The sequence below is a fragment of the Rhinolophus sinicus genome, chromosome 17 (genome assembly GCF_057876585.1).
Source record: "Rhinolophus sinicus isolate RSI-liver-muscle chromosome 17, RSI-T2T, whole genome shotgun sequence".
NCBI lineage: Eukaryota > Metazoa > Chordata > Mammalia > Chiroptera > Rhinolophidae > Rhinolophus > Rhinolophus sinicus.
In genome coordinates this window covers 184,015,753-184,028,510 of record NC_142517.1, presented here as the reverse complement: position 1 = coordinate 184,028,510, position 12,758 = coordinate 184,015,753, and the positions used below count along the sequence as shown (strand labels likewise).

At 35.3% G+C, this 12,758-nt stretch overlaps 1 protein-coding gene across 7 annotated transcripts in view; it reads left to right on the top strand.

The window, feature by feature from the left end:
- Positions 1-12,758, top strand: part of ALS2 (alsin Rho guanine nucleotide exchange factor ALS2) — a 74,108-nt gene that overhangs the window by 27,563 nt on the left and 33,787 nt on the right. For all 7 annotated transcript variants that reach the window (XM_074340147.2, XM_019726815.3, XM_019726817.3 and 4 more), the window contains 6 exons: positions 42-210; positions 1,093-1,189; positions 4,662-4,739; positions 7,226-7,408; positions 9,138-9,309; positions 11,029-11,209. In XM_074340147.2, coding sequence (XP_074196248.2) covers positions 42-210; positions 1,093-1,189; positions 4,662-4,739; positions 7,226-7,408; positions 9,138-9,309; positions 11,029-11,209 — 880 coding nt within the window. The remainder of the gene's footprint in view (positions 1-41; positions 211-1,092; positions 1,190-4,661; positions 4,740-7,225; positions 7,409-9,137; positions 9,310-11,028; positions 11,210-12,758) is intronic.

Genomic DNA, 12,758 nt, shown 5'->3' with positions numbered 1-12,758 from the left:
CACTCATCTACTCCCTCACCCCATCTCTGGTTTATTTTCAGTTTCCCCCAGGCTGTTAAGAAAAGCTGCACGGGTGAAAACGCGGACAGTGGTTCTGACCCCTACATACAGCGGAGAAGCAGATGCTCTGTTGCCTTCTCTGAGAACAGAGGTGTGGACCTGGGGGAAAGGGAAGGAAGGGCAACTAGGACATGGCGATGTTCTGCCTAGGTGAGTGCTGCCGGTGTTGACTGGGAGGAATGGACTTAAATAGCCTGTCTCCTGGGACGGTCTCTCCCTTTTTATTTCCTCATGGAGGAAATCTCCCTCAAAATTATACTCCACTAACTCTGATTTAAAAGGCAACTCTCATCTTAAACTTGACTTTGTTCCTCACAGTAAAGGACTTGAGTATCCATGGTGCACCTTTCCATCCCATCATGGATGTGTATTCATCTTGCAACACAGAAAGGGGTGTCGGGGTTAAGGTGGTATTTCATTAGAACACTTGAATGGCTCAGATTTTTAACTTAGAAAAAAGAACCAACAATTTCCTTTTTAACCTAAAAGGTGTCTCTCTACTGCTGTCAGAATAACTATAACTGCAATAGTAAACCATGTCTATCGATATACCTCAAGGAAAAGCTATTGTTTAGGAGGAACTCTTATGATACTAATAAATTAGACGTTTGTGAAGGTGTGTAAATGGAATGATTATCTAAGACAGTCAGTTAACATTAATGTCTGTAAGCAGAGTGTGGGCAACTGTGACGTTAAAAAAGAAGACTTAACTCCCCTCTACGGTTCTATTTCATTGTGTCCTAAGTGGTCTCTCTGCCACCTGAATCATTTTGTAGTTTGATGATTCTTAACAGATTCTGAATTATGGTGGTTAATTAGTGATTGGTAGATAGGGATTAAATTAAAACGATCCAGAATTACTTACAAGGAGTAGGTTGAACATATATCCATCATTTTTATTTCAATGTTTTCTTTTGAAGTGCTCATTTTTTACTTGAAAGCACTTACTCTATAATTTGAGAAAGGTCATGATTCTTGCTGAGAATACTAATTACTTTGAGTTTGTGAGTATATGTGGTTTTTTTCTTTAAGGCTTCAACCATTGTGTGTAAAATGTCTGGATGGTAAAGAAGTAATCCACCTGGAGGCAGGTGGTTGCCATTCTCTTGCACTTACTGCGAAATCCCAGGTAGGAAGCAAACTATTAAAAGTTGATCTTAATTTCATGGAAGGCCAACATGACAAGATTGGACCATCGTTGGTTAAGTATCTGCTATGTGATATCATATCTCATTTGATCTTTCCAGTGTTTTACATTGCATTGCATTATTTCCATTTTACAAATGAGGAAAGGGAAGTTTAGGGGAATTATGTAGCTTTGTTAAAGTCACACATGTGATAGTAGAGTTTGGATTAAATACTGGTATACCCATCAAAGAATCTATAATGTGTTCTCGTCACAAAATAGAATTCATAAGTTTCCAGGGCATTGGTGAATTTCTATTCATGCCTTGATGAGGAAAATCCATAAGTAAGATACTAAAAGAAGAAAGCAAAAGGCATTTTTCTCTTTCAAAATTGTGGGACCTGAAAGTGACCTCCAGACACTTAAAACCATGACTATATATATAAACCCTCCTAATAAAAGTGGTTGTTTTAAGTTATTCTTAAATATACGAGTATACATATAAGGATTCTTCGTTAGTCCTTTCATCTTTTTAGAAAAAGTCAGTAAAGGATTCTAAACCTTTAAATAAATGTTTCATTTTAAATTTCACATAGCAGGCTAGCCAGAAAACTAACATAGCCTATATAAATAAATATAAATATTAGGAAAGAAAAGGCTAACTTACTGTTTTTAATATGATGAATCATCTAAAAGGTTTAAAAATAAGATATTAGGAAGGTGGTCAGTTATAAAATAAGCACATAAAAATTGCTAGTTTTCTTATATATATAAAGTAAAACAGAAAACATGCTTAGGAAAAAAGAAGCTGTTCACAATTACAACAAAAGTATTTAGGAAATAGGAATATTCTTAATAGGAAAGAATATCCTATTAAGAATATTCTTTTTTCTTAAATGATGTCGAGCATTCTTTCATATGCTTATTTGCAATCCCAGTATATTTTTATTTTTTTTAAAATAAATTTTATTGGGGAATATTGGGGAACAGTGTGTGTCTCCAGGGCCATCAGCTCCAAGTCGTTGTCCTTCAATCTAGTTGTGGAGGGTGCAGCTCAGCTCCAAGTCCAGTCGCTGTTTTCAATCTTTAGTTGCAGGGGACACAGCCCACCATCTCATGAGGGAATTGAACCGGCAACCTTGTTGTTGAGAGCTCATGCTCTAACCAACTGAGCCATCTGGCTGCCCCAAGAATATTCTTAACAGGAATAGAGCCCATATGACACAAACTCGAGAACTCTTCTAATAGGTCATAAAAGAAAATGGGAGTAAAGAGAGAGAGATTTCATTTTTAAATGAGAAGAGTCAGTGTTGCAGAAATGCCATTTCTCCCTATATCGTTAAATCAGTACAGTTTAAATTCAATATAACTCCAAAATATTCCAATATAATATTTACAACTTGATAAAATGATCCCCAGATTATCCTAGGAGAGTAAACATAAGTGGTGAGCCACATAAATTCTGCTAAAGAACAGAAAGGAAGAGTAAAAATTAGCCATATAAAATATATTATAAAACTAGAAACAGATCAGTGGAGCAGAAATATACCTGTAGACTAGAAACAGACCCAAGTATATATGAGAATAATAGTATATGATAAAAGTGGGCATATCAAATCAGTTGGGGAAACAAGACTGAGTTTTCAATAAATACTGTTGGAACCATTGGCTTCTTATTTGCAGAAGAAAATTAAGGTAACTACATATTCTACTTCTGGCTGAATTAAAGATGTAGATGTTAAAAAGTAAAACCTTACATGTAAAAGAACAAATTTAGGTGATTTTTAAAAAATAACTTTAGGTGTAGAAAAGGTCGTAACATCAAAATCAGAAATTAGTAAAGTGTATGTTTGTTTGCATAGTAAACAATCTTAAACAGCAAAAAACACCACAAACAAAATTAAAATACATAACAAACTGGGTAAAAACTTTTGTAACATATATGACAAAGTGTTACTACCTGATAATATAAAGAAAAATTGTCATAGGCTATTTATGTTCCATTCATAAAAGAAAAAATAGAAATGGCCAGCAATGAATGAAAAGGTGGTCAACCACTTAGTAAACAAATTTAAATTGAAACAACAGTAAATTTTAACACCTATCAGATTAACAAGGGTTGCATTTAATACTAAGTGTTGGTGAAGATATGGGAAAAAGGTACATACAAATGCTGGCAAGAATGTATTAGGTTGGTGCAAAAGTAATTGCGGTTTTTGCAATTATTTTTAACCTTTTAAACCACAATTACTTTTACACCAACCTAATACATTGGACCATGCAGATAGATAATTTGACAGTGTATATCAAAAATCAGAATGTGCATATTCATTAACCCAGAATTCTTTGCCTAGGAATTTATCCCAAGGAAATAGATACACAAATATGTATACTCAAGAATTTTTATATTAAAAATTGGAAAGAAATTTTTAATAAATGTGATTATTCAATTAGGTAATTGATTAAACTGTGCCCACGGTGGAGTTCTGTGTAGTTATTATAAGTGATGTTGTAGCTCTATACTCACACAGAAAAATGTCGGTGCATACATAACATTAAGTAAAAAATATCAGATCACAAAACAGCATTGATAGTATAGTCCCATTTTATACTTTCCATTTTGTATACACGTTATATCTAATAGACAGTAAAATTTTTGGAAGGAGGTATGTGCGTGTTCCCAAAACAAAATAGGAATTGTCTCTAAGTGAGCTACATCAGTGGTTTTCACTTTCTTTTTATTTCTTTGTACTGTCACAGTTTTGTACAGTGACCATGAATTACTTTTATAATCAGAATGAACAAAATCATTTTCATTGTATATAGTCAATGTAATCTAGTTTTGTTTTGTCTATAGTGTAGCCTGGGTACTTGTGTTTCTCCTTCAGTGATTCTTCACATATAAAAAGGCTTTCTAGTCATTCCGTAGCACTCCTGTGTGCTACAAAGTAAAGAGTCATAATTACTTTTTCTGTATAGCACTTAGCTTTATTTTTTTATCACTTTCTTTGTGGAAGAGAGTGTAGGATAATTCCTGGGATTGAATCCTGGCTCTGCCACTTACAAATTTGTGTCCTCTGTGAGCCAGTTTCCATATCTGTAAAACAAGGATTGTTGTGAGAATGAAGCAAATTAATACACAGAAAGTGTTAAGAACAATGCCTGGCGATAGTAAACACCTGAAAAATATTAGTTATTGTTATTGTTAACCCTTGGACTCTGTGTCTTCCTATGTACTCTGTCTGCCCAGTATCTCTGGTCTTGTTTAAAAATGATGAAATTCTTAATGTTTTATTTTAAAGAGTAGAAAGACTCATATAAGTAATTTGTGGAAAGACTAGTGTAAGTAATTTATGTGTAACTATTGGTACATATTATACATACATACGCATATATATGTTATTATAAAGGTTCTGAATTGACATGCAAAATCAGATTTACAACTCTTACGTACTTTTCTGTGGTTTTCTAATAGGTTTACTCATGGGGTAGCAATTCCTTTGGTCAACTTGGGCATTCCGATGTTCCAACAACAATTCCTCGTCTTGCAAAGGTACTTTTGTGATCTGGATAACTTCTGTAAGGACTTATTCCAGAATTCTAAGTTATAACACTTTCCATTTCTCCATTTCATGTTTAAAAAATTAGGAAAACAGTATATTTATAACCTAAATTTGTTTTGATGTACTTAATTTCTTTCTAGATACAAAGCCACTTGTTTTTAAGCCAAATGTGGTTTTTTTGATGTGTTAGTTTATATTTCTTCTTAGCTTCCACTGTTCATTGAACAGTCATAGTTCTTTTGTCTTTTTTATTAATAAAAAGTAAAAATGAAAAAGTTCTTTCATTTAAAACAAATGTTTCTAGAACTATGATATTGACTTCTGAACTTTATACTAACAAATGCCTACTCTGATTTCTCACTTAATTTTGACTTTTACATAACATTATTTGATGGTGTTATGTCTTGTTTTGATTTCTTTTACACACATAGTCATAATAGTAAAACCTTTTGTAAACCTTTTCATTTTCTGTAGTGAAGCTAAAAGTAGAATGATTTCTTCACTGTTTGTGTGAATTGGTTTTCGTTTATGTAATGCTTCTCAGAGACTGGTGATTTCTAGTCCCTTTGGTGCAATTCCTAGAGGAGTGTGTCTCAACCTTTTTTTCTGTCCCAACACCCTGAAGAAATACTACATCCTCATCAGTAGTACTGACTCCTTATACAAGATTTGTTTGTATTTTGGGGGGTGGGGGGTGGGGAGTATGAATGGTGATAGCTTAACAGAATGGAAGATGGAGTTCATGTTTGTAGTTGGATCCTGATGTCGCCCCATCCCAAAACGTGCTCCCTCCACTCAGAGTAACAGAGACTAAAAAAGCGTAGTTACTTCAATCCATGATTCATGTAAATATGTATCCCAGTGATGCATGTATTCAGTGTGCACTGTGCATTCATCACTATATAAGACTTCCACATGCTGCCTTTTCTTCTTAATTTTACCTGGAAGGAAAGACAAATAAAACATTAGGGCATAGTTAGTACTTCTAGCTCCAATCTTAACTATTTTCAGTATAAAACATTTTAGTGGTAAACTATTTAATTTCTGGTGTTTTATCACAAATAAAGACATGGTAAATTATTGTTCCTTGTCTTTTATTTAAATACACTGGAACATGCATTTATTCATACTAAGGAGTCTTATAATACATGTATATAGCATGGAGATCCTGGAAATAATTTTTTATTTACTATTTTAGAGTCAGACGAGAGAATCGAGTTTGTTATTAGGTTTGAGTTTCATTACTCTTTAACTGTACATAACAAAAATACAGCATCAGGAGTTCGATTTAAGTCATTTTAATTAAATCTATGAATTCAAGTCAAAGTAGAATGAGATCTGAATTATTTTGGTGTAGAGACTCTTTCCTCCAGCAAAAAACGTTAATTCATTCTTTGCAAAGTTAACAGGAAGTCAGTTATTTGGATAGCCTGAACTTGAGAAGATAATGTCATGCTGGAAGAGGATAGCTATAAAGTGGTGGAGACACAGCCTCGCATCCACTCATGCTCACACCATCACCTGACACCTAGGATTTGGAGCCTATCTAGACACAAAGAATCTAATAGATTAGAAGGCTTTTTGCTTATCAGTATAGGAGCCATGGTTGAAACTGGGACGCGGTGGGGACAGAGCCCTGGCACCTGCCTTTCCATGGTGGCTCCTGAATCACAATGTGGAATCCTAAGGTTTGAAAAACATTTTTTTAAGGCATTGGTTCTCAAACTTTTGTCTGCATCAGAATCACCTGGAGACCTTGTTAAAACAGTTTGCCAGGTCCCACCCTCCAGTAGCTCTGTGGCCTGAGAGTCTGTATTTCTAACATGTCCCTAGGTGATTGCTGCTGCTGCTGCTGCAAAGACTACTCGTTGAGAGCCACTGGTCTGGGGATCCATGTAGCTGGGCTTCTAATGGGTCCTGCCTGTTTCAGCATCCTGGGAGTGGCACAGTGAAGTCACATCAGAGAAGTAGTGAATTCCAAGTGGGAAAACTGAGTTTTCCCAAGGGCTTAGTTGGCCAGAATGGAATTTAGCCTTCTTAGATTGTTTTATTTTTTAAGCTTGATTTTTGTGCACGTAGCTGAATGTGAACGGACAGAAGTGTGTGCTAGCTATCAGAATAGGGCTCTAGAAGTTTCTGGGCCTCCTGATTGGAGTACAGGCTAAGTCCTGTGAAGACTTCCAAAAAGATCAATTAAAAAAATCAGATCTATGGTTTTTCCTTTTTAAATTCCAATTATGCAGATATTTATAGAAATAATCCAGTTCTACATGTAAAAGCTGACCAAAGGCTTTCTTCTTACCCGTGTCTGTGCTGCATTTGACTGGGTACATTGCTGGTTGAATTTTTGCCCTCTGAAATATGACTGACTTGGCACCACAGCTATTTCGGTAATCTAACATTTCAATTCCTGTGGATCTGAAGTTCTGTCTGATTCCTTCATCTTGGACCCATCAATATCTTGCTGTCGTTGCAGGTAAACAGTGAAAATGGAGTCTGGAGTGTAGCTGCCGGCCAGGATTATTCCCTGTTTTTAGTGGATACAGAAGATTTCCAGCCTGGGTTGTATTACAGTGGTCGACAGAGTCCTGCAGAAGGTGACAACCTTCCAGAGAATCGCAGTGGTACTAAGACTCCAGTACTTCTCTCCTGTACTAAGGTGAACAGGGATTGGATCCTAAGGCCCATGTTGTATAACACAGGAGAAGTATTTCGTTTTTGTTACTTGTGTGCCGGTTACTAAGTATCTCTGACTACTGTATTTAAAACTGCAAGCTTATTCCCATCTTCTTCTTCCCTCCTTATCTTTTCCTGACTTCTTTCTCACCAAAGTGCATATCACCATCTAATACAATATATGATATACTTATTTTGTCTATTGTCTATCCTACTTAACTGTAAGATTCATAAGATAGCTAGGGATTTTAGGATTTCTCATTTACTGCTGTATCCTCATAGTAAATACTTTATAAAGAGTTCGTTGAATGAACATCCTCATGTAGGAATATTAAAAAGTAAATTTACGGTGAGGTTTTCTGACTGCATTCATGAATGCTTCAGAGGTGAATTAGAATAGGAATAGAGTAGATGAATTTTTAACTTGAGGTGTGTCTGTAGTAAAAATTGCATAGGCCTGACATGGGCTTGTTGCAGACCTGACAGGCCACCAGTGCTCTACTTCCCATCACTTCTCATTTTCTCTTAGCTTTTCATTGTATTTATTACTGTTTACTCCCTTTTTCATTTGTTCATCTGAATTTCTTTGCTTTCTTACTTTCTATCTCTTTTTCATACATTGAAACGATTGGCCTGTTTCTGGGTGTTTTTTTTCTTCCCACTAAAGTAACTTACATCCTCAAAGTGATATGTCTCAAGGAAATGAACCCTCAAAGCTAATACATTCTGGATTTCTTATTCTTATTCTTATTGAATAATCTATCCTATGGACTGTTTTTTATCCTTTGTGTTTATTTTTCTGGCTAAATATGTGAGCTGTGAATGTACAGGGACAAGCTCTTTCCTGCTGAAGGCAACACTGAGCAAGGTTTAGCTCCTAACCTATATGCAGCCTGTTATCCCAGACATACTAATAGACTCTTTGTAGTTGTTGGCCCTGGCTCCTCATTCCCCATGCAAGATTCCGCAGTCCAGATAAAGGATGAACGAGTCTGATGAAAGGGATGAGGCTCTAATATGTGTCTTTAGTTACCATGCGTGTTAACAGTCTATTGGGTCTCCAGCTTGGTTGCCTAGTTTACAATAATAGGGACATGTGAATAAACACATTGAATGTGTTTATTCAATAGTGTCATGGATAAATGAAAAAAGTCCCTTTTAAAGAAAATCCCTTTATGTTGTACAGTACTTTAAAAAGACAGGATAACTCCCAGATCTTTGATATTTTGATCTATAGCACAGAGATCCCCTCTACTCTCATTTATCCTATTTTATGCAAAAAGGAGTCCTGAGACATCATTTGGATCTTTGTGTATTTAGGGTTTGTGTCTGTGATTCTAATACATGTAATGTGAAATAATAGATATTTTGGCAATAAGTGAACATATAATAATATAGTTATATATAGATCCAGATATGTATACAAGTATGTATAACAGTGGTGTACTGATAAACCACCTCCAAAAAATCAAATCAAAACAAAACCCAAAAGCCCTGACCTGTAGTGCTGTAGTGTTTGCCTTTTTTTTTTTTTTTTTTTTTTTTTGGGTAATTTCACTATTGCAATTTCAAGTTACCAATGGTTTAATTACCAACTTGCAAGATTTCTGAGTATTTACCAGTTGGCTCTCGCCAGCTGATACAAGCCAGCTTCAGTGCCCAAATTTCTACTAGTAATTTATATTATATCTTGAATCTTTTCTCTGTTTTAGCTCGGATATATAAGCAGAGTGACAGCAGGAAAAGACAGCTGTCTAGTCTTGGTGGACAAGAACATTATGGGATATATTGCCAGTCTTCATGAGTTGGCTACTACAGAAAGACGGTTCTATTCAAAGCTAAGTGATATCAAATCTCAGATCCTCAGGCCTCTTCTCAGTTTAGGTAAGTAGAACACTCTTGTTTTATCTGTTCTTCCTATATCACAAAGAAAACCTTTGAGTGATGCTGTACTCCTTTCCTTCCATTCTCTTCTGTTTGTACACAGGCAGTCAATAACTTACAAACTATTTCCACTTTGTCAGTAGCCCAGCTACCCCCCTTGCCCCCCAATCCCCCCACTCCCATAACTCATTTTACTTGTGGAAGTAGAAAATGGAGTTTTCAGAATATTCATGGAAGAGAAGCAGAAACAACTTTGGACAAGATGATCCTAGGAGCTAGACTTCTAAACAGCACTTCTAGCCTCACCAGTGCTAAAATATCTTTCCTTAATTATACTACCTGGATTTTTAATTTTCTTTGTTCTAGTTCTCAGAGTTATATCAAGTAGAGATTCATTTGGATTTACAAGCATGTCTTATCCCACACTAGCATGAATTGATTACATCTGATCCCTTTTCTTAGCTGTAATCATCCACAAAGGGATTGAAGGTGAGGAGATATTACAGAGGAAATGGATTATGATAGTCCCTAGATGGTGTGCTACTGTCCAGTTATGCCAGGTTCCTAGGAGGTTAGAAAAGAATACAGATTGGAGGGGGCAGCTATTGAAAAAAACTTCCCTTATTTCGAAATTTTTTCTAGATTTGGCCCTGCACTCAGAAAATGGAAAGGAAGTTTTCTTTCTCTTTCTCTCTCCTACACTCCTTGGCCCCTGTGAGGACCCAGAATTCAGGCCAATAATTCTAGTACTTAAATTCTATCTTGTTAGTTAGCTCATTGATTTTAGTGGGAAAACATCTACTTGTCAAACAACTAACTTACAATGTTTCCTTTGTAAGTTGGACATTGTTTGCATTTTTTAAAAATGTTTTGTTTTTGTAAATGTTGTAGAGTCCCCTGTTCTATAAATTCCCCTCCAGTGGGTGGACCCAATACCCCAGGACTTGGGCAAGGGAAAGGAAGCAATCCAACCTGGAAGGTTCTTGGATTGCTCTGAAAGGAAAGTGAAATCTGCCTATTCTCTCTCCTGATTTCTGATTTCTATGTTGGTCTTACCTCGTCTGCTCATCAGCCTCACTGCTTGGTCCTAAAAATTAGGAACTATAGGAAAAAGCAAATAATCTCTTGATAGTCTCTATAAAGTTTAGAGCAATGTAGACAGTCTGGTTTGGCGTTGCTCTCTCTGCACTGAAGTGTTGGGCTTGTCCAAGGGACAAGTTGAGCAGAAGTAAGTACAAACAGTTGAAAATGTTAACCAAGGTGTAACTACAGAAGTGAGTTTAATTCCTGACTGTCACTAACCAGTTGTATGAAATTAGATTTTGCCCTGCTCTTGGTTTCAGATTTCTGATCTTCAAAATGAGAAGAGAGTTGGATTAGCTCAGTGGTTCTCAAATTTGGCTGGTCTTCAGAATTACCTGGATAGCTTTTCTTTTTAACATATCCATCCTGGGATCTTAACCCTGGCCTACTGAGTCAGAACCTGTAGGGTTCTTGTAAAAGTATTTTTAACAAGTTCCTCAAATGACTGGATTCTGTAATCTCTAAAGTTGCCTTCTTTAACTCTGTGATTATTTGGGTTCTGTAGTGAGAGTACATCTCAACATGTTAAGTATTTTTAGAAAACTTTTTATAATCTTGATCATAAGGAAGTATTCAGACAATGAGTCTTTAGGTTATGTCGTCGTCATCATCATCATCATCATCATTTTGTTACAGAAAATTTGGGCACTGCCAGTACAGTCCAGCTGTTGCAGGAGGTGGCAAGTCGATTCAGCAAGTTGTGTTACCTGATTGGTCAGCATGGAGCCTCACTGAGCAGCTTCCTTCATGGGATAAAGGAAACGAGGAGTTTGGTTATTCTGAAGCACGCAAGTCTCTTCTTGGATAGTTTTACAGAGCAAGTATCCAGTCCCCTGTCATGTTCAATATCTGCAGGGTTTTTCTGCCAAGGAGAACAGCTCTTTAATCAGAGGAGACTAGATTAGGGAGAGTGATATAAGGTAATAGAAATTGCAAAGCAGTATTTTAATCTTTAACCAATTATAGTTCTGCATTGCTAAAATTTTAGTTTTTTCTAAGGGGAGAAAAAGGTTTAAAAATATAATGAATTTTCGTATTTCCTTCTATAGTCTAGCAGAATGGTTGATAGTATACTTTACATAAAATGTACTATAATAAATGTACTTGTAATTCTGTAGAGAACAAATTTGTTTGCTTAAGTAAATAATACTAAAATTTGAGGAAATAAGTAACTAAATTATTTTAAGACTAAATGCTGACTGTAAATGTGGAGCTATTCCAGTGTCTGCTTTTTACTATTGTGTAAATGGAGGGTTTAAAGACCAAACTATCTTTAAAATAAATATTTCCTTAATAAAACCTAGGATAGTTATCCAATGCTCTTTTCATGTTTTTTAAGTAAAATATCCAAAGTATATTTGAAAATTTAAATGTTTCTCATTTTTTCTTAATTTATATTTTGACATTTTGATGTGAGGCATAATTTAAGTGTTATTTTAATGTATAATAGGTTATAGTGTTGATCTGAAGTGTAGGTTTCATTCTTTTTTTTTAAAAAACTTTTATTTATTTTAAGTGTGTTTTTCCAGGATCCATCAGCTCCAAGTCAAGCAGTTGTTTCAATCTAGTTGTGGAGGGCGCAGCTCACAGTGGCCCATGTGGGGATCGAACCGGCAACCTTGTTGTTAAGAGCACTGTGCTCTAACCAACTGAGCTAACCGGCCACCCCTAGGTTTTATTCTTTACTTAATACTTCATCCATCCAACAAATACTAGTTAAATACCCAATAAGTGCCAGGTACTGTGTGGAGCTCCAAGACCACAGCAGCCACAGCACAGAGCCAACGAAAAGCCCGTCTTGACGGGTTCATGTTCTGTTGGTGTTCCGTTTAGGTTATTTACAATATAAATAATGTATGTTTATTATTGAAAACTATACAAATAAAGATAATCAAAAAGATATTTAAAGTCTTCCATAATTCTGTCACCAGAAATAACAATGAATAATAATCTTAGTGTTTTTCCTTTGACTTATAGCAAGTATGTGCAAATAGATATACTATGTGATTTTAATTTTAAGTAAAATGAAATATACTGGAAGCTATTGTCTGAGAGGAAATACCCTGGTTGGAGTATTTTAACTCATCATCTTTCAGACACAAAAAATAACTTTTTTAAATTAGATATTGTTTGTAAAGTTTTCAGTTTTTACCAGTATAATTTTTTATTTTATTTGTATTCATCTCTATTTCAGTTCTTTTTCTTTGATACTTAAGGACTTATGCTTGGAAATGCTTTTATGTTATTTTGATAACTTGGGCTATTCTTTTGACATAATTTACTCATATAGATGGAACAGGTACAGTTTTTATTTATTTATGAATTTTTAAAATTATTTTTAATTGTGCTAAAATACATATAGCATA